This window comes from Epinephelus moara, chromosome 17, assembly GCF_006386435.1.
Source record: "Epinephelus moara isolate mb chromosome 17, YSFRI_EMoa_1.0, whole genome shotgun sequence".
NCBI classification, from domain to species: Eukaryota; Metazoa; Chordata; class Actinopteri; order Perciformes; family Serranidae; genus Epinephelus; species Epinephelus moara.
This window is the reverse complement of record NC_065522.1, coordinates 34,207,956-34,232,107: the sequence shown is the minus strand read 5'-3', so window position 1 is coordinate 34,232,107 and position 24,152 is coordinate 34,207,956. Positions and strand designations below refer to the sequence as shown.

The 24,152-nt window shown below is 38.8% G+C and overlaps 2 protein-coding genes across 2 annotated transcripts in view; both read right to left on the bottom strand.

Moving 5' to 3' along the window:
- The window catches only part of LOC126403823 (butyrophilin subfamily 3 member A2-like), a 66,089-nt gene that overhangs the window by 18,198 nt on the left and 23,739 nt on the right, over nucleotides 1-24,152 (bottom strand). The window lies entirely within an intron of this gene.
- On the bottom strand, nucleotides 4,809-10,482 carry LOC126403842 (uncharacterized). Its single transcript, XM_050066654.1, has 6 exons — nucleotides 10,418-10,482; nucleotides 10,068-10,168; nucleotides 9,704-9,864; nucleotides 7,563-7,677; nucleotides 7,102-7,215; nucleotides 4,809-6,110 (listed from the first exon to the last, which is right to left on the bottom strand). The coding sequence occupies exons 2-6, from the start codon at nucleotides 10,126-10,128 to the stop codon at nucleotides 5,707-5,709; spliced, it is 855 nt and encodes a 284-aa protein (XP_049922611.1). The 5' UTR covers nucleotides 10,129-10,168; nucleotides 10,418-10,482; the 3' UTR covers nucleotides 4,809-5,706.

Below are 24,152 nucleotides of genomic sequence, written 5' to 3'. Positions count from 1 at the left end.
AACCTTTATCAAATGATGGTCCACAGAAAATTTGGTATAAATTAGAGACACAGTTTAGGAGGAGATGTCAAAAATGTGTTGACGGATCTTCATTGTTTTTTAGGCTTTTTGTGGAACACAGTGAGCTGGACTTGCGTGTCATATTTGCTCATAGATAATCAGAGTTACAGTGTGAGAGGTGTGGCCTTCCCAAAATTAAACATTTGGGCCTTAATTGTAGCACCTCCAACTGGCCAATTGGCGTCATCATCGTTGAGATGCATTTGCACACAACTTCAACAACAATCATTAGTAAACATTTCATGTGTGTGCAATGTGCCATCTCACAGAAATTTGCTAAAACATTTCTGAATAAACTCACATAAAAACAATAAGGTTCCATGCTTGAACACCTAAAAAGTCAGCCCATTTTTTGCTCACCTTTTTTGTTTTGTCTCCATTTCCAGACAAAAAGGACAACTGTGAGAACAAACATGAGGCCAAACAACACACTAGTAACAGTAGAAGCAGTACAGCTGGATGGAGCCATGAAGAAATCCTCTGAAATCATGAAAGACAGAAAAACACTGATCAGCAACTAAAAGACAAAAATACACAAAGTGTGTGTGTCTGTCATGAACTGGAAGCTGAATGCTAGAAATGATTTCTACCTGGAACCTGGATGTGTGTCTCTCTGGTCTGGTTGATGTTCCTCTGTTGGACTCTACAGGTGAAGCTGTTGCTGTGTCTCTTCTCCACAGTCACTCTGCTGCTGACAGTATAGAGGTCATCAGGACCTCTGACTGTCTCTGTAGGTCCAGCAGAGAGGAGCTTTCCCTCACCGTCCAGCCACAACACCTCAGGCTCTGGATGCCAGCCTGCAGACTCACACTGTAACACCACCCCTGCCTTGTCTCTGTCAGTCCCTGCTAAACTGGTGACAGGTGAGGAGACGGCACCTGATGGGGTGAGAGGGGAGAAATTTCAGTCAGAATTTATTGGTCTAATCTTCAGATGAAATGAACAGCACTGAATCTACCTCAAGCATCACATCAGTGTCCACATTGTACAAATCTGAAAGGACCTTGTCCACCAAGCTATAAATGTTCCATAAGCAGTGCATGTCATCAGTTTACTTACCAACAAGAAGCTCAACAAAATATTCTTTGTTCAGTTTTGGGATGTAGCATCTGTATTTCCCGTTATCAGAGATCCTCACTTTGGACAGATTCAGTGAAATGTCTCCACGCTTCAGTTTGTCGACCGACAGTGACACTCTTCCCTCGTAGGCCTTGTTTTGGTCGGAGAGAAGTTCCTGACCGTCATGCCACACATGGACAAATCTGGGGTTCAGGTCGAGTCTCGCCCACTCCATTGTCATGGAAACTGCATCCACGGGAGGTTCCAGCTGGCATGGCAAAACAACATCATCACCAACCATCACCATGACGGCCTGAGGTGGACTGATCTCCTGAGACTGACCTGGAAAACACAAGGTCTGTATTTTAAATTCACTTTCCTCAGTATTCACTATAGACATGAACTCTTCATCGCAGCTTCTGTTGCATCTCCAGAGTTTAACCTACAAAAAGTTTGTGTGTGCAGCAAAACTGTTTCAGAGGCAGAAATAAAGAAAATGTGATTAATTTACTGGAGGCAAAATCACACAATGACGTAATATAAGTGTTTGTAATGAAGCTTCTGGACTTAAAATGCTGATCAAAGTCCTTTTAACACAATCTGATCCAAAACAATGCATGTTGATAAATGCTGATACGCAGTGAGAATATAATTCAACAAAGACATCATGTTATTGTTCCTGAAGTGATGAATTTCAACACATGACAGCTCAAACAACTAACACAGAAAAGACTGGCCTCTTAAATATTTTTTTTGTCATAGTCTCGTTACTTAATATGCATGGAGTAAAACATCTGCTAATGTGGGCCAACTTGAGCTAACTGTGCTAATAAATGTCCAAACTACAGCCAACAGATGCTCAGTGATTGACCTGTTCTTGTTTTGTTTTGAACCTTTTATTTTAGTTTGATTGATTTGATTACAGTGTGTTTGGTGAACACTGGGGTGGAAAGTATTATTCATGTTTAATATTATATTTATTGATTAAAAAAATACACATATATAAGTAAGAAGGGCTACGACTTGGTAAGTATTCACTTCTTCCTACTGCTTAACATTGTTTAGCTGCTAGCCACTGGCTCAGCCACCTCCATGTTGAGAACCATGTGGGGACAGCTCATGAGCACTGTGTGTGTGTGTGTGTGTGTGTGTGTGTGTGTGTGTGTGTAAGTTACCTTCACACAGGTGTGTTAGGAGAAGGAGGACGGCGATGTGTTGGAAAACACTGCTTGTTCTGAGAAGTCCATCCTGAGAGTGAACCATCCTGGAGAGCTAAAAATTCAAATACACTTTAATGAAGTATTAAACAGTGGAAACAAAAGGTTTAATATTATTTTATGATGTAAACAAGATTAACTTTGCAGCATGATGTGTGTATAAATATTTAAGTGTGCATCATCTATAATATTATGCAATAACACTGGTAACCTAATTCCAGATTTGCCTGTCACAGCTTTAATCTGAAGTCGTATTCAGACTGTATTAACATTCCAGGAGGAGGTGGGGAATAAAATATCCATTTTTAATTTTCTTCATTATTACAGTAATCCAGTTGTGTGTAAATATATGGGTACACCACAGACAGGAACTGCTAATGGGTCATTTTGCACTCTTTTAGTGGTGCTGATTTGGCAAAATGTAAAGAAATAGGATGAAAATGGAAGAAGAGACGACAACCTGCTTCTATTGTCATGTTGGCTACAAATAGGCCTGTACATGTGATGTCTGCTAATCTGAACAGAAATATGCAATTGTTTATTTTATTTTTTACCTGTGCTAATTTCATGTAAAAGTCAAATTTCACACATGAAAACATATGAGGTAAAAAGTGCAAGGACAAGCAGCCATATGCGGGACAAACTCAGGGATCGATTTTAAAATGGCCGTCACTCTGCGTGTGATGTGAGGACCAGCTTGCTGAAAATCAGTTGGTTATAGAAGCTGGAAATATTACTCTGGAGGGGTGACCAATTATCCAAAATATGCACTCTGCACAAAATTATAATAAATGTCCAGCGCCAGTAATGTTAAAATCACCTCTCCTAATGACACAAATCCAGTCTGAATGTGATCTACGGCTACGATCAAGTGTTTGCATACCAGCCTGTTAGTCGGCTGTGATGGAAGACCTGCTTTCTGTCTCTACATACATGAATACAATTATTCATGTGTTGTTATAAACTTTACTGAAAGTATGAGCCATTTGAAAGAAAAAAATTAGTTGAACTTTGAAAATCAGACATACCTGTTGTTGCGTTTCGCCTCACCTCCGGTAACTGCACAGAAAAAGTCCTCTCATAAAATGATGTGTACTTTGGTGTCATAAGGTGAGGTGTGTTCTCTTTTATGGCAGCATTTACATGCAGGTGCGCATGAAAGTCCAGTGAACGTGGTGCTTTTTTTGTACCAGTTGGATTTAAAGAAACATCAGTGGACACTAGAGCTCTCCTCCAAACCACAACTAAATAATTACAAACCAAAATGTAACTGAACCTTGTCCAGAGCTATAGAAGTTCCCCCTAACAGTACTGTGGAAAGCAAACTATAATACAATGCAGAGAGCATCAGATGTGAGGTCAGAGTTTACAGCCTGCTCTCTGATTTATTGCACTGTATCGATCAACACTGACTGATTAATATTTAAGCTCAGGCTACTGCCACAATAAAATGGAGTTTAAGTCTGCTCTGTTAAGCACCCAACATTTTCTGATAATAACTGGAGTTAGTTTTCATTCACAAGATGGAGACTTGTTCAGAATGTCCACCACCTGTTCATGCAGCAGCCTGGTCCTGTTTTTGTTAGAGGACGAAACCAAATAACACACTAAACAAAAACTGGCCACAGAGCAGACAAAACTGAAATAAAGGCGACAGACATTCACTGCAAAATACATTTTTATATAGAAAACATTTTAACAAAGTCCTGTTTCTGACACAAAATCACAAAGATGCTCAACACTTTACACTTCTGGAGATACTTAAAAAAGGTTTAAACAAACTGATTTTCCTACAGTTAATATCAAACAAGCAACACATGACACCACTGCACTCACTCAGTCAAGTAAAACTTAGCTGCACCCATTTGTAATAAATCAAGCATTAAATAAAGTTAGTTAGCAAATATTTGCCCTGATGAAGGCCGACTGAGGACGAAACATGTTTTTATCTGTTCTTCATGAACTAGCCTCTTTAATAAAGCTTTTTAATTTCTTTTCTTCTTTTTCCTCATTATGCTTCCTCGCCGAGGACCAAAGAGCACCTGCAGTTTTTAACATTTTTTACCTTTTTGAATGCCGCAGCCCTCCTTTCTCTGTTTTTTCTTTGATTAAATAAAGTTATTTTTCATTTTCACTCTCTCTTCTAAGCAGTGTTCTACGTATTCATAATCAGGGGTGGCGAGTAACTGAATACAAGTAACTAAATTACGTATTACGTATACGTAACTGTATTCTGTTACAATTACAGCTTCAGTTAGTGCCATTCTGAATACAGTTACTGTCTTTAAGTTGAAATGAGGAATTATCTGCAGGATCACTACAAAACTAACTTAAAAAATAAAAAAAAAAAAAATACAAAAACATACATTAGGTGGCAGCTGCCTGAAGGGAGATCTGCAGGGAGCAGAACATTTCTGGCACATCAATAATAACAACCGACTTGCTGTTGGCTACATCATATGAAATTTCCAGTAAATATCACAAATTATAATTTGTGTTTTCTGTTTAAAAAGTACAATCATAGAGCGTACTTGCCTATCTTTTAAGAGGTTATGTGTCCAGTTTAGTGCACAGCTGATAGGTAGGTGGTTTGTCTTTTTAGAAGTGCACATTTAACAGATTTAGTGTGGACAGAGAGGCATTCATTTCCCATAAACGGATTTTTTTAAATGTGTGCAGTGCACCTGTTCAATGACAGAGGCAGGGGAGATGCAGAGCCACTATCAGGAATGTGCTCTTGGCATGGAAATACAAGACCCAGACAAATGAGTTCAGCAAGATGATTTTTAAGTACTCCAAAAGAAACCCAAAATACTTATGGCATATGTTACTTAGTGTGAGTACTCTAGTGGAATGTTACACAAATTACATTTTAGGGCATGTATTCAGTAATCTGCAGTGGAAAGGGTTTTAGAGGTTATCCTCCCAACACTAATCACGTAATATATGTGTATATATTCAACATATTCTCATAGAATGGTTTATATCATGTCGTACAAATTGTGACCCCAAAAATGACGTTATGTCCTTCATGTACAGTTACATAATTCACGTAAAATTAATTGCAATAAAAGTTACTGTGGTTAGGTTTAGTAAAAGCAACATGGTAAGAGCAAGTGTTGACAGCAGATACTGTTAAACACACACAAAAAACATAAAAACATTTGATCTCATTGTGCAGCACCACTGAGGGACAGTCAACGTCAACTTCATCAGCCAAAAACAAGTGCGTCACTTTTTAGTGTCCACTGGAGACAGTTTCTGAGCGTCTTGCAATGCGTTTCTTTATTTGGTTGCATTTTCTCTTTGCAGTGCGTTAACCTTGGAGGGTCACCATACATATTGACTACTTTTCCTTCCTCTGACAACTCTACCTAAAGTCTGCTTCCTTCTTTTGATGAATTCTGGTAAGCTGGATCTCTAAAGGCTCCAGCAGTCTCTCGGTGTTCAGCAGCTGTCTCTCGTTTTCTTTCTTTGTCTCGTCCAGTTTCCACTGCGCTCGCAGTAAGTTTTCTTTTTCTGTTAGTAACTCCTGTGGTTTGTCAAACTTCAGTTCCCTCTCTGTTATTTCATTCTCCACTTCCTGAAGCTTCTGTTTGTTAACTTCCCTCTCCCCCTCCACCTCCTCCAGGCGCACTTTGAGTCGATGCCTCTGGTTCTCCAGTTCAGTCTTCATCTCCATCATTGTGTTGACCACATCCTCCTGGTCCTCGTCTTTCTCTACTGACTCCTTCTCAAGCTGTGCGTTTTTCTTCTCCAGCTCTGCTTTCTGGCCTTTTCAACAACAGAGACAGAAATGTTGTTCAAATAAAATCTAGTTCATGTAACATGTGTTTCTCTGATAGCACCTGACATTGTATGTATGACAGATGATACAAAAACAACTTTAAATTTCCAGCATTTTGGACAAACTGACCAATGACATGAGAAGTAAATGCATCAGGGTTTCATGCAAAAAATTGTTTTGTTTTTTTTAAGTGGGCATGATTAAAATATGTCGCTACATAAAGGCTTTCTATTTCTGGAGCTGAAACATTAGCACTATTAGAGTGCATGTAATCTTACAACTCACACTGAGGTCGGAGACAACCAGCACTTGGTTAGAGACTTCCTGCGTTAGGAGCTCCTTACATGTACTCTAATAGTGCTGTCTAACGGCCCGAACATACTCGGGCGGAACGTACGCGGAGTGGACTCCACGGAGGTCTGCCTGGACCAAAAGCAGACGCCTGCAAGCCCTGTGCGCGCAAAGCTCAGATTTTACGACCGTGCGGACTCCGCTCCGCACACCAGTGACTGCTCGGCATGTATTTTTCACATCGACGCGCAAGAATTGTGGGTAATGTAGTGTGTTTCACAGACATTTTACAGGAAACTACAACGCAGAAGTGCGCTCGACTATGGAAGCCCAAATGACTGTAGACATTCCTCGCGGAGTCCGCTCCACTTATAGTACGCCCGAGTATGTTCGGACCTTAACCCCAACCATGTGGCTAAATGTGACCAGCGTTTTTGAAGGAAAAAAACTTGAATTTGCGGTGTTGTACCAATGTTGTGCTTTTATTTTGAAAGAGACTGTATACAAACTGTACATTTCCTGTGACAACATTAGTGTACTTTGAAAACAGACAATGCATCTAACAGGCTGAAGCTGACACTGCGTCCCAGAACGTCAACAACCAACACACCCAGGGTGCCTTGGACGTCATATCTCAACATGAAAAGTCCATGACCAAACATCAAACATGAAAGAACTGTGACTTACGTTTCCATTTGGTCATGGCATAAACAGCCAGAATCAAACTGAAAGCCAAGTCAAACAGGATGGCAGCTAAGCTCATGTTCGGAAACACAGAGGAAACAGATCCAACCAAACGAGCTGAAACAACAGCAAAACAACAAATTATTCACTTCACAGTAAAACTCTCATCTCGTCTTATCTTTAAAGTTCACGTTTGACTTTAAATCAAGATTTATGTTTCGGTTCTTTTAAGCTTGTTGCTTCAGATGCATCTTTGGCATTTTGGAGACCAAATGCACATATGTGACGTGCAAAACTGTGCTCTGAGAATATATGTAACTACAAATGTTACTGGAGACAGATTTAGAAATATAGAAATCATGCATTATATATCGGTTTTCATTTAAGTCTGGAAATTTTTATAATACAACCTCTGAACAGCAAAAACAGAAGAATGATGAGCTCAGTGTAAGAATGCAAGTTACCACATGTGTGTATAAGGAGGACGACAAAGACAGTTTTGAGGGGCATTGATCCTGTCATGATGGTGAGCGCAGAGTCAAAGAACAGTTCGTCCTTGAAGTTCAGCTTTGTGGAATTCTGAAAAAAAAAAAATAGAAACAGGCTTTAAATACAAGAAAGACAGGGTGTGGGATACAGAAAAAAGACACACATCAGACACTGACACCAAAAGCTACTTCTTTTGGCCATATGATATGCAGCCCTGGTTAATCCTATAGGGCGGGCGAAGGGGTGGTGGATGGCTCCAACAAATCCTGGACTTTCATCCAAACCATGATGGTTTTTTTTTTGGTTTTTTTTCTAAACACAACCACATGCTTTTGTTGCCTGAGCCTAACCGTGTGCCCATCCCAGAACATCAACAGCAGACGCTGAAGGATACCTAGCGTGTAAAACCCTAGACACAAAAGTCTACTCACAAAGTGGTGTTATGTAAGTTAGGATGAGAACGTATTCCCAAAACACTACACAAATATGAAGAAAACATATATCCAAAATGAAGCATTAGTCAAGACACAAAGTACTTAGTTTGTAAATTTAACCTCTTTAACTACGCCCGGACGCCGACGTCCTCGCTCCCCTCCTCCTCTGTTAAATGGTATCTCCCAGGCGCACTACGTCATCAAACCATGTGATGTTTGGTATTGCCGCATTCAGGAAGCTCTCGACTTTTCAAAAATAACATTGTTTTTCTTTTATTTATTTATTATGTATTTCACACCAGAACAAAATCGTGATGAGTAGTGACAAGTCATGTCATGCCGTTTTTCGACGGGAAAAGTTAAAGGATTACTCGCGGTCTTATGTGGAGCTGTTAGCGGGCACTTAGCTGGTTTATAAAAGGTAAGAGTCTCACTCCTACCACTATTTTTGGCTGAGATATACCGTCTAGAAAGTGGGATCATAACTTTCACGTTTCATATGGCTTTATTTGGTGATATCTTATGGTGTTTCTGTGTCATAAACAACATCAGCTATCATAATCACACCTGATTTCAATAAGGTACAATGTTTGAAGCTGGCTGAGTGGTGTTTGATCACTGATAGTACTGTTTTGAAGCAGAGTGAGCGCTCTTGTCTTTTGGAGCTCCGCCTGGATCTTTTCATGGAAAAAACACTGTAGAATGGTCATACTTTGAGCAGTCTTCTTCAAATTTGAAACAAGTGTTCATTGATAGTGTGCCTACAGCCCCACAGTGTCATTTACCTGCTCAGGTGAAGCCACAGACAGTTATTCATCCTGAAACTCATTTTTTACTGACTTCAGAGGCCCATTACTCTGTCTCTGTATCACCTAGAGTGTTTCTGACACTTTCACAAGAAACTTCAGGAAGTTTTCTTTCTGGGAAGACCTCATGCATGCATGTAGTCAGAGTGGTTCAAACGCTACAGTCATTTTAATTTGGGTATGTCATTTTAGGCATTTTTGCTACAAAATGGGGGTGGAGTGCAAGATTAAATAAATAACCTGAAATTTATACCTTCTCTAAGCAGGTGTTACATCATTCAGATTTAAACCTATACAGCCAGGCTCATCATTAGTAATGGTTTGCAAACATAATTTACAAAATCAAATTATTTTATTTTCTAATTTACCAATTTTATTTTTTTTTATTATTAACTTTTTTGTTACAACAATTAGTTATTTTTATTATTATTATTACTGAAGTTTTTATCTATTTTATTGTATTTTATTGTCATCATTTTCATTCTTATTTTGTCTATTTGGTCTATTTTATCTTGTTCTTTTTATATCACTCTTTTAAACAACTGTTACTGTTATTATAGCTTTTAAATGTATTGTATTACGTTTTCATCATTTTTATAGTCTTTTTTTCTTTTTATTATATTTATGATCTTCAATTGTTCCGTCTTATTATCAGATTGTCAGTTATCTCTGCACTAACCTGTATTAAAAGAGCTGTGCAAGAAAAGATTGATTGATTGATTGATTGATTGATTGATTCTTTATTGTTGCTATGGTGTAAGAGTTAGACAGATAGGAGAACCTCACAATAGGTACTAGCTACTTGTTGAATTTGTTCTGTTAATGCAACTTTTCTGTGATAATATTTGTGTTCATGAGCAATGAACAATCACTTACCTTTTTATGTTGTAGTTCAGGTTTCTCTGTGAGCTTCTCCAGCTCATTCTCCTGTTCCATCAATGTAGCAACCACATTTTCCCATTCTTTCTCCTTCTGTGACTGCTGAAACAGTGACTTTGTCTCGTTATGGTCCATTTTCTCATCTTTTTGGGAATAGTCTAAAATTGAGCAAAAACCACACAGCAGTTTTGTAAAGTAAAACAAAAGGTCAATCGTCATGTGAGCGAGACTAAAACCATAACAGCAAATAAGACATTTATGCAAGACTTTTATTTTAAAAGAGAAACATAAACAGCAGAATACAACCAGACTTTTGTCATGTAAGTATTTTAACCATTTAATCATAAGAGCTGTGACTTACAGTTCCATGAGCTCAGCGCTGCGAGAAATGCAGCAACAGGTAGAATAAATTGCTTGATCATGATGATACAGAATAAGTAGGAGTGGATGAGGCTGAATCAGCTGCAGTGAAGACACACAAGACAGTGTGCGTGCTGTTGAGACTTATTTTGTCTATCTGGTTTTAAATCTACAAAATCATTGTGGAGGCAAACGAGAATGTTTAGATACATCAACAGAGTCGGCGCCTGATTTAGAAATTCACAACACCAGAGAGTTGGACACACCAATAAACATAAGTTCATGTAGTCAAACCTTTACAAGAATGTTGCACCACTACAATAGAATGAGCAATTTAGACGAGTTACATACCTGCTTTGTACGGTGAAGTCTCCTCGGCTCAGAGAAACAAACGTACAGTACGCTGCACCCAGAATGCTCCACTAAAATAACTTGCACTTTGATCCCAGTCACCTGTAATCAGATACCTTGGTTGACTCTGTGTGTTCCCGCCTGTCTGCTGCAGCTTCTACATGAATATACTGTATGTTGTATCTTTGAAAATGTGAAAACTTTCGCACTTTACAACAAGGTTTTAAACTCTACTCCAGTTTTATCTCTAGGTCTGAAAAGTAAGGCAGAAGCCTGCATTCCTTCTAATGGCCAGCGGGGGGGGGGCTCCACTGGTTGAAAAAAGAAGACCAATTGTAAAGAAGTAAATTACTTTCATTCTCACTTCATTTATTACTTAACTGAACATTTTCCTGATGACGTTATAGTCCCTGTATAGTTTCAAGTCTTCTTCAGCACAGCATGAAGTTCATTTCGTAAATTCTGCTCCCATTTAAAGTAAAATAGGCAATAATACAGTGTGCTTTATGGTGTCGCACCAGCAAGATGGTGTCCTGGCTTTCGTGGTCAGATCTACCCCTCGCTCCTTCACAGCTCCACTCTCTTGTCTAAATATGATCACTTATGGCTCCAAAAGTCAAAGATAGTGATGGCCAAAATGAACCAACTCGAGGCCTCAGAACAAAACCACAAACCAATGGATGATGCCGTGGTGGCTGCGTCCATTATTTTATACAGTCTAGGGTTTTAGGGCTGGTTTTAAATTTTTTGCTCTGTACTTAAAGAGTGTACCGTCCATTTGAGAAAGGCCTCAGGTCTTCGAAGGGCTTTATCTATTTTTTTATTGCTTTATTTGTGGGGGAAAGTACAGAGAACAATGACAGTTGCAGAAGCAGTGTCTGATGGACTGAACACACAGTGGTGGAGGAAGAATTCAAATCCTTTGCTTCAGTAAAAGTACAAATACCACACTGTAAAAACACCGTTACTTCTAAAAGTCTTGCACTGAAAATGTTACTTAGGTAAAAGTATGTAAGAACACTCAGGACAAAATGTTTAAGTGTTAAAAGTAAAAGTGAGCCTGCTCATGCAGAAAAAATCAACTTGATAAATGAATTAAAAGGAAAAAAGCAGAGTCCTCATGATTGAGAAGCTGCGAATGCAAACTGTTTTTGCAGGAAGAATAATGTAAACATTTGTCAAAATATTTCTGTAAATTAATCTATCCACCAATTATTTCAGCTGCTCCTATATTTTCATCTGGTTTGTGTGCAACAAAACTTAATTTATAAAATAACTAGTTACTGAAGTAACTAAATTTTCACCAGGATTTTCACCAGGAAAATGAAGCCATGATGTCATTTTCCTCTGAGCCAGACTCCATTGAGAAAAGCAGTGATTGAAAATTCGTGAACACAGGAGCTGCTGCTCTACCGCGGCCTCCATCGGTTATTTTGTTTGGGTTATTGTGTGTTGGTGTTGTAAGGGGTTAGTTCATGTTTTCTTGCCAACCCTTCCACAGCAGTACAGCTTCTCCAGACTGGGGCCGTGCTGACTGACATCTACTGTAACTAACTATAGATAAGTCCCCCATACAACCCCACCTCAGAAACTCTCAATGACCACTTTAAAAGCAGCTTGTTTTCTTTGGTTTTTCTTGGTATTATAATAATATCTGGTGACATGTACACTTGTCTTTATGTCTTCTGTCATTGTTTTCCACAAAACATGTTAAAATCAAATTTTATTTGATTCTCAAAATCAGAGAAAATAGCAAATTCTGAACTGTGACATTACAAATACAAATCACACAGCAGCTCAGATCATGACTTTAACATTTTGTATCACCATGCAAATATACAAATCTTATCCCTAAATGCATTTTTACATCCACTCAGTTAGTATTGTTATTTTACAGTTAGTAACAAGATACTTTTTCTTAACTCTTAACACAGCAACACACCGACATCACACAGTTAGTTCAATTTTTTGCTCAAAACTTCGATATGTTCTTTATCATCTCTACATTTTACAAACTGTTAACATAATAGAGCAAAACGTGATAAACAAGACTCAATTATTCTTTCAAACATCAGCACGTTTTCTGTCCAAGACGAACATGTTATCAATAATGACTATCAAAATACAAACATCTGATGGCATTATACAAAAGCTGCATTACTTTTGATGTTGTAGTTGTACCTGCATGAAAAAAAAATGTTTTTTGCATTGAGTGTTAATGTGTGTGACTAAAAAAAAGTGAAAACAAACAAACAAACAAAAAAACACTGGTCAAATTGCTGCAGTAATACACAAATATAGTAGAAAAGGCAGTACAGATTGGAATCAGCATTGTCTAGTTTACACAATTTATACATTTCTCAGATATTCTAATGATATTATTCAGTCAAGAAGGATTATCAGCTGTTTGTTATACTAATTTCATGATTTAAACATCAGGTTTTAATTTATAGCTTGCCGTGTGCAAGCATTTGTAAATAAGACGAGAAAGATCCATAAATTTGGTTTTGGATAAGCTTGAATGTAAAGAAAACTATCCCCTCCTTTCCCATTTATTTATTACTTTTAAATGGGTTCTGTTTTATTCTGTGTGTTGAATTCCATTGTATTTGTTTACAATGACAATAAAAGGACTTGACCTGAACTTCAGCACTTTAGAAACTGCAAATCATTGGCTGCATATTCTGTGGAAACAATGTGAATTCTGTTAATGGTATGGTATACAACAGACAGCTGTTATTGTAATGTTGTTTAGAGTTTATAGTTAATGATTGTAAAAAAAAAAACCAACCATCCCAGTAAGCATGACTTAACTCAATATATAATATAGAATATTGACACTGAAGCCAGTTTCCTGGTGCATCAATAAAATGTTTGTGAGCTGTATTTGTTCACCTTTTGGTGATTTCTAATTTGCCTTCTGTTTGGCTAATCTATCCATACCTGGGCATTTCTATTCTTGACCATTCTACTGACCTGTATCTCCACTGGCTCCAGCACTTTCTCTATGTTCAGTATCTGTCTCTCTATGTTCCTCTTTGTCTCGTCCAGTTTCCACTGAGCCTGCAGTAGCTTTTCTTTTTCTCTCAATAATCCCTCTGGTTTGTCAAATACCTTTTCTCTCTCTGTTATTTCTGCCTCCACTGACTGAAGCTGACTCTCGTTCTCTTCCCTCTCTGCCTGAACTCTCTGAAGTTCTTCTTTGACTTGATGTTTCTGTGCCTCCAGGTCCTTTATCAGTCCCTGTAGGCTGGAAACCACCTGTGCACTGTTCTGTTCTTCGGTCTTTATCCTTTGTACTTCACTTTCATGTGATGTTTTCCTCCGTGAATCAGGTTTGGCCCCTTTTATGATGAAAAGATGTAAAACACAGAAGCAAATAATATTTCGGTAAACCTAATAAAATGCCATTAATATAATCAGGAGAAACACTGTGTTGGTGTTTTGCAGTAAAATGTTAATATTGTAACCATCAAGGAGCTGTGACTTACGTCTACATTTATACCAGACGACAGCAGCTGTCACACAGCAAATGACCAGTACAACGGCGGCACAAACTGCAGCCATGGGAACACAGTCAGAAGTAAAAATGGTTTGACCCATTTTAGCTGGAATATCATCAGCTAAGTACGCAGCACCTGAGAGTGACAAAGAGCAGAAATGTCAGAGTCATCTGGCAGCATCAACACTTATTAAATCAGTTTACAGTGCTTTTTTTTTTTAATCAACATGCTTGAAACTTGATTGAAATAATTATAAGTACAGAAGTAGAGTTGTAGGCCCAACACATGTTGCCTATCTTNCTATTTCACACACTACATAGCATAACTACAATATAAGCTAAAGTTAAAGGAGCTAACTGAACTTACAGGATCAGCAAACACACTCACCTTGCCGCATGGCCTCAAACAAAATGGATTCAAATAGGCCACTCCCACACTTAAATAACCTTCCTCTTCCTGGATTTCTCCTGAGAGGACTAAATGGTGGATCTCTCCACTTGATCTCGAGGAGTTATGTACCCTGCTTAGTAGTTCCCCCTGCTGCCCCCCAACTGACATTATTCTTTCTCATCCAAATCCACTGACTAGCTCTGGCTGCTTCATCTGACATTTGACATTACAACCTAATTTAAGAGGCTGGAAAGTCCCTATAGGGTGGGTAGGAGAGGTGGAGGGTGGGTGTATGCATTTTTTTTTTCTTACCCACATGCTTTTGTTGCACTACAAAAAAAACATAAATTAAAAAAAAGACTGTATGCATTTAACAAAAAACTGTACAATTCCTGTGAAAACAAAAGTGTATTTTGAAAAGACGCAATGCATGTAACAAGGCGTAAATTGACACACTGACACTTCAACAACAGACACACCCAGGATACCTAGCTCATCATAGTCCACTGACCAAACAGCGATATATGAGAAGTTGGGAATGAGAATGTGTTGCCTATTGATAATAAATCCCCATTTCACACCTTTCCTTTTTTCATAAAATGTCACTTTACATCTAATTTTTCAACCACACCAGCAGGCATGAATTTATTCATCTGGAGTTTGACATTTCACTTTCTTGCTGTTTCCTGGTGCACCAATAAAATGTTTGTGAGCTGTATCTGTTCACCTTTTGGTGATTTCTAATTTGCCTTCTGTTTGTCTAATCTATCCATACCTGGACATCTCTCCTCCTATTCATTCTACTGACCTGTATCTCCACTGGCTCCAGCACTTTCTCTATGTTCAGTATCTGTCTCTCTATTCCAGCACTTTCTCTATGTTCAGTATCTGTCTCTCTATGTTCCTCTTTGTCTCGTCCAGTTTCCACTGAGCCTGCAGTAGCTTTTCTTTTTCTCTCAATAATCCCTCTGGTTTGTCAAATACCTTTTCTCTCTCTGTTATTTCTGCCTCCACTGACTGAAGCTGACTCTCGTTCTCTTCCCTCTCTGCCTGAACTCTCTGAAGTTCTTCTTTGACTTGATGTTTCTGTGCCTCCAGGTCCTTTATCAGTCCCTGTAGGCTGGAAACCACCTGTGCACTGTTCTGTTCTTCGGTCTTTATCCTTTGTACTTCACTTTCATGTGATGTTTTCCTCCGTGAATCAGGTTTGGCCCCTTTTATGATGAAAAGATGTAAAACACAGAAGCAAATAATATTTCGGTAAACCTAATAAAATGCCATTAATATAATCAGGAGAAACACTGTGTTGGTGTTTTGCAGTAAAATGTTAATATTGTAACCATCAAGGAGCTGTGACTTACGTCTACATTTATACCAGACGACAGCAGCTGTCACACAGCAAATGACCAGTACAACGGCGGCACAAACTGCAGCCATGGGAACACAGTCAGAAGTAAAAATGGTTTGACCCATTTTAGCTGGAATATCATCAGCTAAGTACGCAGCACCTGAGAGTGACAAAGAGCAGAAATGTCAGAGTCATCTGGCAGCATCAACACTTATTAAAATGTCAGAGTCATCTGGCAGCATCAACACTTATTAAATCAGTTTACAGTGCTTTTTTTTTTTAATCAACATGCTTGAAACTTGATTGAAATAATTATAAGTACAGAAGTAGAGTTGTAGGCCCAACACATGTTGCCTATCTTGCTTAAATTAACAATTATTGTCATACACTTATATTGGGATTCATAGCAATAAATAGGAGTGAACAGGAGGATGAGTGAGAGCAACTGTTCTTAATGTGACAACTAATGACTAACTTGATATATAATAATAACTTAAGCTAATATTTTTAAATTAAATTATTTAAACAGTCCATTCTCACTTCCAACTCGTCGCCACTTTGACACTGATTTCCGCATCAGACAAATAAGCAAAAAGGCACCTTTTGCAGCGGTATGATAACCCGCCAAGCAGCGCCGGTTTATTGGAGGGTATCAGTTTGAAAAGCCGCAGCTCGACAACATAGGAGTGGGAAAGTCATGATGGGAGCAGTGGTGGATGGCAGAGCCTGCTGTTCACTTAACGTCTGAATGGAGTTCCAAACCATGATGTTTTTTTTTGTTTTGTTTTTTTTTCTAAATCCAACCACGTGCTTTTGTTGCACAAGAAATTAAATGTGAGTAAGATGTTTTGTTAACGTACATTTACTTTGAAAAAGACTGCGTGCATCTAATGAACACTGTAAAATTAAAACAGAAGTGTACGTTGAAAAGACACAATGCATAAAACAGCAACGTCAACGACCAACCCGGTCTCACTCCGAAGTCGTTGAATTCCTGCACTTGGTCAGTAACTTCCGGTGTCAGACACTGGAGAAAAAGCCGACCCTTCAGGTCAGCATGATACACGGCTGGTTGCTGTTATTGTTTAACGGTTTCCGCGGCAACCAGGGGGAATGTAGCGGGACAACAATGACAGTTCAGGCGATGAAACTCCGAGAAGAATGAGCGGGAGGGATGGTGGAAGGCTGACAGGAACCACCGATTTTCAGGGGTTGTTGGACCAAGGCGGGTGTTCGCTTCCCATAACATTGTAAAGCCCAAACCCTGTTCTTTTTTTTCCAAGATCCAACCACATGCTTTTGCTGCCTAACACCCAACCACGTAGCTGTCTTTGCAAAACATAACCATGTGTATTTGTTGTAGAAGGGGGGAAAAAAACGTCAATTCGCAGTACCAGCACAGTGTGATTATTTTGGACGAGACTGTGTGCAAATGGCACATGTCCTGTGAAAACGTAAGTGTATCTTGAAAACGGACAAATGGACAAAGTCACTGACCAAGCGTCGTTATGTGAAGAAGTCGGAGTGAGAATGTGTTGCAACAACAGGTGCAGGAGGATACCTAGCCCGTCATATGTAGGCACAAAAGTCCACTGATAAAGTGCCGACATATGATGAGTTGGGGATGGAATGCAATGGTAAGAATGCACGGAGCGAAGTATCTAGGATGATAACAATCTGTTAATTTACAGAACGCTTTTCAAGATCCATGTCACAAAGTTCTTCAGGAGGACACAAACCAAAACTGACCAGTGATAAAATCATCAGAAAACAAAACAATTTGGTGTATTAAAAAGAAGCAATACAATAACAATGTGCAGTCGTCCAGCTACAGAACATTACAGCAGGTGCAGTGTAAGTTCAGTCGCATTCTCGAAGCACCACGGTTGCCTTTCCCTAAGTCCTTATGAATTATCCTCTACCTCTTTCCTTGATCTCATTACGTTTTCCATCAAGGTGAAGTGTAAAAGAGAGGCTATTGGACCCCAGCCAAAGCTTTCACTGATGTGTGTTTGTGTTAGTTTTACAGCTGGTGCAGCAATGCAGACACAGACAGAAAATATTCAACTTAAATACTCACTGTTCACCAGATCACGTGGCAGTGGACGTGTACTGGACCTCTGAGAATGATATTCTGTAAACCAGCAGTAAACATTTTAAAGAAGAGACCATGTGGAGAAGCAAAGCAAAATAATAACAGTTATCACTACGATATAGTCTGATAATTAATCAATAATGAAATAAAGTCAAATCTTTACTGTAAGATCTTTATTCTACCTCAATGCACCTTGTATTTTTTCATGCAACAAAAGCACTCAAATAATGAAGAAAAAGTGTGATTAAGATAATTTACTTACATTAATGTTGGCAGACCCGACATGATGAATAATTAAACTACAGAATTAAAAGTAATGTTCTGATAGCTCACCTGTCGTGTGCCTGAACGAGTCAGCTCCTCTCAGTGTGCAGAGATCTTCAGGGACAAAGTCCTCAAATAAAATGATTCGTCCGCTGACACTGGTCGACTGTAACCAGGTAAAGGTGTGTCCACCTTGTCTCCTGTCTGCTGCAGCTCTGTCTGTTTTCACTGAACATTTACTGTGCTCACATTGTTGACTGAATGATTGCTTTTGTGCTTCGTCCTATCATGGAACAATAAATCGTACACGCTGACTGTTGATGTTCAGCTCAGTCTGTTTCCTGACAGCCAACTAGTCTAAATGTTTCAGGCTTTTTTCTGGACGACTTCTCAGTCTGGAGTTTAGCTCGACCTTTGTGCTTTTCATCAGCTGCATGATAGGTGAGCTGCAGTCATAAAATATCAGCCTGCAGGTGTAATTGTAGCTCCAAGTCCACTGAGTCATGAATGTCACAATGGAGGGACAGCTGCGCAGGTTGATTTTAGCGCTCGTCATCGTGTTACACAAACCATACAGTTTTAAAATGAGGCACAGCTCCAACTAGAAAACAATGTTTTGATGCTTCAGGTGTGCCGAAAGTGCATTTCAAGTGATTTCCACCAGGAAAGTGAAGCTGTGATGTCATTTTCTTCAAAGCCAGACTCCATTGAGAAAAACAGTTATTAAAAATTCCTGAACACAGGAGCTGCTGGTCTACCGCAGCCTCCATTGGCTATTTTGTTTGTGTTATTGTGTGACTTTGACGTTTATACTGCATGGGTTGGTTTGGATTCACCATAGTCACACGTTAACACAACCTAACTGACTGATTGAAGCAGCAGTAAACCAACAGCTCCTGTGTTCAGCGTGCTAAGATTACTGTTTTTATCAGTGGAGTCTGGTGCCTTTGATCTAAAGCTGTCCGACTGTAAAAGCTAAAGCTGTGACAACACTTTCTATATAATGTACACTTTAGATGGGACTTTTTTTAGGTGGCTTGGTGTTACCGACCCCTCCACAGCAGTACAACATCTTATCCTCTCCAGACTGGGGCCGTCCTGACTGAGCTATGACAGGGCTATGAACTTTATTTTTTGTAGCTTTAAGAGTTGTCAGATTCCTCCTTAACAAAGAACAGTGAATGTTCAAGGTGATCAGTAAGGATTCATGTTGTTTACAGTAGAATCAAGTTTCAAGTGGGAAAAAGCAAAAACTTCCACAAAACGAGATTAAGTAAAATTTAATTTAGTTTCAAAATGTCCTCAAAAATAACAAATTCTGAACAGAATCAAATTGTGACATTACACACACAAATCACACAGCAGCTCAGATCATGTATTTGGCATTTCATACAAACATTTATACAAATCTTCACACACAATTTTACATACACGGAACCAATTAGCTTTTTACAATTGCTTACAGATGTTTAAGATACTTCCTTTAAACTCTGAACACAACAACAGACCTACATCATACAATTAATGTTAATTTCTTTTTTTTCTGTATTTTGCTCAAAACTGCTTTTTGCTCATTAATTTCCATCTTCGCACTTTATACGGCAAGGGTCATCCAATTATTCAGAGGTGTGTCTTAAGGTGAATGAATCACCTTTACTTTATAGAATGTTCAGCAGCAAAACAAATTGTACTTCACCAAATAGTTTATTTATTTTAAATCAACATAATATTGTTGGCAGTGATAAACAAAATAAAATCCAACATTAATCAACTTTGGTAAGAAATGTGTAACAATAAAATACACAAATATAGTCGAAAAGGCCCCAAAAGGAACAGCAAAGAAACAAACACACAAACACGCTTTGTACTAATTTAAGGGTTTGAACATTAGGTTTTAATTTCTAGCATTCTGTGTGCAAACATTCGTAAATAATACAAGACAGTTTTGGTATTGGGTGAGCTTGAATGTAAAGAAAATGTAAGCATTTTAGAAACACTGACTGCATATTCTGTGACAACGGCATGATTTCTGCTAACGATCTGGTCCACAACACAGACATGTTATGCTGAGTGTGTTCAGAGTTTTGAAAATGTAACTACAGGTTGGATAAAGGGATGTTTGTGATTGTATATGTTGTTGATTTTATTATATCCATCATAAATGTAGTTGTTATGGTCATTCAGCTGAATCTAGTCCAACCCATTCTAATTCTTGAGTCTTCAAATATCTCTGCTTAGTCAGTGATTTTGGCATCAGGCACCTATGAAGAGACTCATTCTTTCACAGTGGTATGATACGCCACCAGGTGGCGTCAGTTTGAAATGTTTCCAGTTTACATTCAATTCAAATAAACACAAGAAGCTTGTGCTCTAAAGAAAGGATCAGCACTCAGTGAATAACCTCCTAAGCTCTATGATAAGCTTATATGGCAAGGCTTATCTATACAGACCAGTGAGCAGTGATAACTAGCATGTCTTTGGGGTCATCGGGTGGGAACCTCCTTTCACCAGTGTTTCGTCTAGTTGGTCCCAGGACACCTCCAGGAGGCTAGACAGTGATCTCTGGCGTCCCAGAGACACTCCCCTAATGCCAGGTCTCNTTAAATAACCTTCCTCTTCCTGGATTTCTCCTGAGAGGACTAAATGGTGGATCTCTCCACTTGATCTCGAGGAGTTATGTACCCTGCTTAGTAGTTCCCCCTGCTGCCCCCCAACTGACATTATTCTTTCTCATCCAAATCCACTGACTAGCTCTGGCTGCTTCATCTGACATTTGACATTACAACCTAATTTAAGAGGCTGGAAAGTCCCTATAGGGTGGGTAGGAGAGGTGGAGGGTGGGTGTATGCATTTTTTTTTTCTTACCCACATGCTTTTGTTGCACTACAAAAAAAACATAAATTAAAAAAAAGACTGTATGCATTTAACAAAAAACTGTACAATTCCTGTGAAAACAAAAGTGTATTTTGAAAAGACGCAATGCATGTAACAAGGCGTAAATTGACACACTGACACTTCAACAACAGACACACCCAGGATACCTAGCTCATCATAGTCCACTGACCAAACAGCGATATATGAGAAGTTGGGAATGAGAATGTGTTGCCTATTGATAATAAATCCCCATTTCACACCTTTCCTTTTTTCATAAAATGTCACTTTACATCTAATTTTTCAACCACACCAGCAGGCATGAATTTATTCATCTGGAGTTTGACATTTCACTTTCTTGCTGTTTCCTGGTGCACCAATAAAATGTTTGTGAGCTGTATCTGTTCACCTTTTGGTGATTTCTAATTTGCCTTCTGTTTGTCTAATCTATCCATACCTGGACATCTCTCCTCCTATTCATTCTACTGACCTGTATCTCCACTGGCTCCAGCACTTTCTCTATGTTCAGTATCTGTCTCTCTATGTTCCTCTTTGTCTCGTCCAGTTTCCACTGAGCCTGCAGTAGGTTTTCTTTTTCTCTCAATAATCCCTCTGGTTTGTCAAATACCTTTTCTCTCTCTGTTATTTCTGTCTCCACTAACTGAAGCTGACTCTTGTTCTCTTCCCTCTCTGCCTCAGCTCTCTTCAGTTCTCCTTTGACTTGATCTCTCTGTGCCTCCAGGTCCTTTATCAGTCCCTGTAGACTGGACATCACCTGTGCACTGTTCTCCTCTTCTTCTTTGGCTTGATCTCTCTTTGCCTCCAGGTCCCTTATTTGTTCCTGTAGGCTGGAATCCACCTGTGCACTGTTCTTCTGTTCTTCTATCTTCATCCTTTGTGTCTCACTTTCATGTGATGTTTTCCTCCGTGAATCAGCTTTGGCCCCTTTTGTGAGGAAAAGATATGACATTGAACAACACAGAGACACACAGAGGGAGTGCAAATAAACAGCAAACAATGGTGTTTTGCAGTAAAATGTGAATATTGTAACCATCAAGGAGCTGTGACTTACGTCTCCATTTATACCAGACAAGACTGGCTATCAAACCTCCAACGCCCAGTCCAGTGACGCCACAAACCACAGCCATGGAAGCACAGTCAGAAGTAAAAATGTTTTGACTCATTTTAGCTGGAATATCATCAGCTGAGGACGCAGCACCTGAGAGTGACAAAGAGCAGAGATGTCAGACTCATCTGGCAGCATCTCTCAAAAATGTTAATATTGTAACCATCAAGGAGCTGTGACTTACATCTACATTTATACCAGACGACAACTGTTATCACATCAAAACCCCGTCCAACCACACCACAAATTGCAGCCGTGAGAGCACAGTCAGAGGTTGAAATGGTTTGACCCATTTTAGCTGGAATATCATCTGCTGAGGTCGCAGCACCTGAGAGTGACAAAGAGCTGAAATGTCAGAGTCATCTGGCAGCATCAACACTTATTTAGTCAGTTTAAAATGTATCAGAATATTTTTTCCTCTTTGTGTAGGATGTGCAACTTTTAGACTTTAGTGATTCCTAGTGGTAGTTTGAGATCAAAACTCATAAAACAAACATTTAACTGATGTTTGTCCTAATTATTTTGGCTGGTACAACAATGCAGAGACAGAAAAATACAGTTAACCAAATTACTCACTTGTCACAGGATCATGTTTCATTGAAGGCATGCTGGAGTTCTGAAAAGTGATGTTGCAACAAAATGTTATTTTTCAGAGTCCAGGGGAAAACAAAAATAAATATGTGTAATGAGTTTGTGACATCACAGAAAAATGTGTCAGTTTTAGTAGAAAAGGCCCCGAAAGAAACGACAAAGAAACAAACAACCAAAAAAACAAAAATGTCTCTGGTTGAGATTAGAATCAGCTGTGGTTGGTTTATTTTTAACAACTTTTAAATACATCAATGTTTCAATGAAATGAATTGATCAAGAAAGATTGTCAGTTGTTTCAATGTTTTGAGCTGCTGCTGTTACAGAAGTAGAAGCTTTGTACTAATTTAAGGGTTTGAACATTAGGTTTTAATTTCTAGCATTCTGTGTGCAAAGATTTGTGAATAATACAAGACAGATTTGGTATTGGGTGAGCTTGAATGTAAAGAAAATGTAAGCATTTTAGAAACATGTTAACTGACTGCATATTCCACAACACAGACATGTTATGCTGATTGTGTTCAGAGTTTTGAAAATGTAACTACAGGTTGGATAAAGGGATGTTTGTGATTGTATATGTTGTTGATTTTATTATATCCATCATAAATGTAGCTGTTATGGTCATTCAGCTGAATCTAGTGCAACCCATTCTAATACTTGAGTCATCAAATATCTCTGCTTGGTCAGTGATTTTGGCATCAGGCATCAGCTGAAGGCAGAGGTCCCTAATAATTATAATAATTATTACAATAAATTGTACTCGTAATAAATTATACTGATACTCTCTCTGTTATTTCTGCCTCCACTGACTGAAGCTGCCTCTTGTTCTCTTCCCTATCTGCCTTAACCTCCTTCAGTTCTCCTTTGACTTGATCTCTCTGTGCCTCCAGGTCCTTTATCAGTCCCTGTAGGCTGGACATCACCTGTGCAATGTTCTCCTGTTCTTCAGTCTTCATCCTTAATTCATTTTGAAGAGATATAATTTTCCTCTGCAAATCAGCTTTGGCACCTTTTGTGAGGAAAAGATGTGACATTGAACAACACAGAGACACACAGAGGGAGTGCAAATAAACAGCAGACAATGGTGTTTTGCAGTAAAATGTGAATATTGTAACCATCAAGGAGCTGTTACTTACGTCTCCATTTATACCAGACGACAGCGGCTATCAAACCACCAACACCCAGTCCAACGACGCGACGAACCACAGCCATGGAAGCACAGTCAGAGGTTAAAATGGTTTGAACCAATTTGGCTGGAATATCACGTGCTAAGTACGCAGCACCTGAGAGTGACAAAGAGCTGAAATGTCAGAGTCATCTGGCAGCATCAACAGTCGTTAAATCAGTTTAAAATCTACCAAAATATTTTTTCCTCTTTGTGTAGAATGTGAAACTTTTAGACTTTAAGGGCCAGTGTGTAATATTTGGCATGGTTTATTGTCAAATCTGAATCTGAATATTCTACCCATTAATATGTTTGTACAAGTGTATAATCGCTATAAAATAAAATGTGTTTGGTTTTCGTAGCCTTATAATTATGCTTATATATA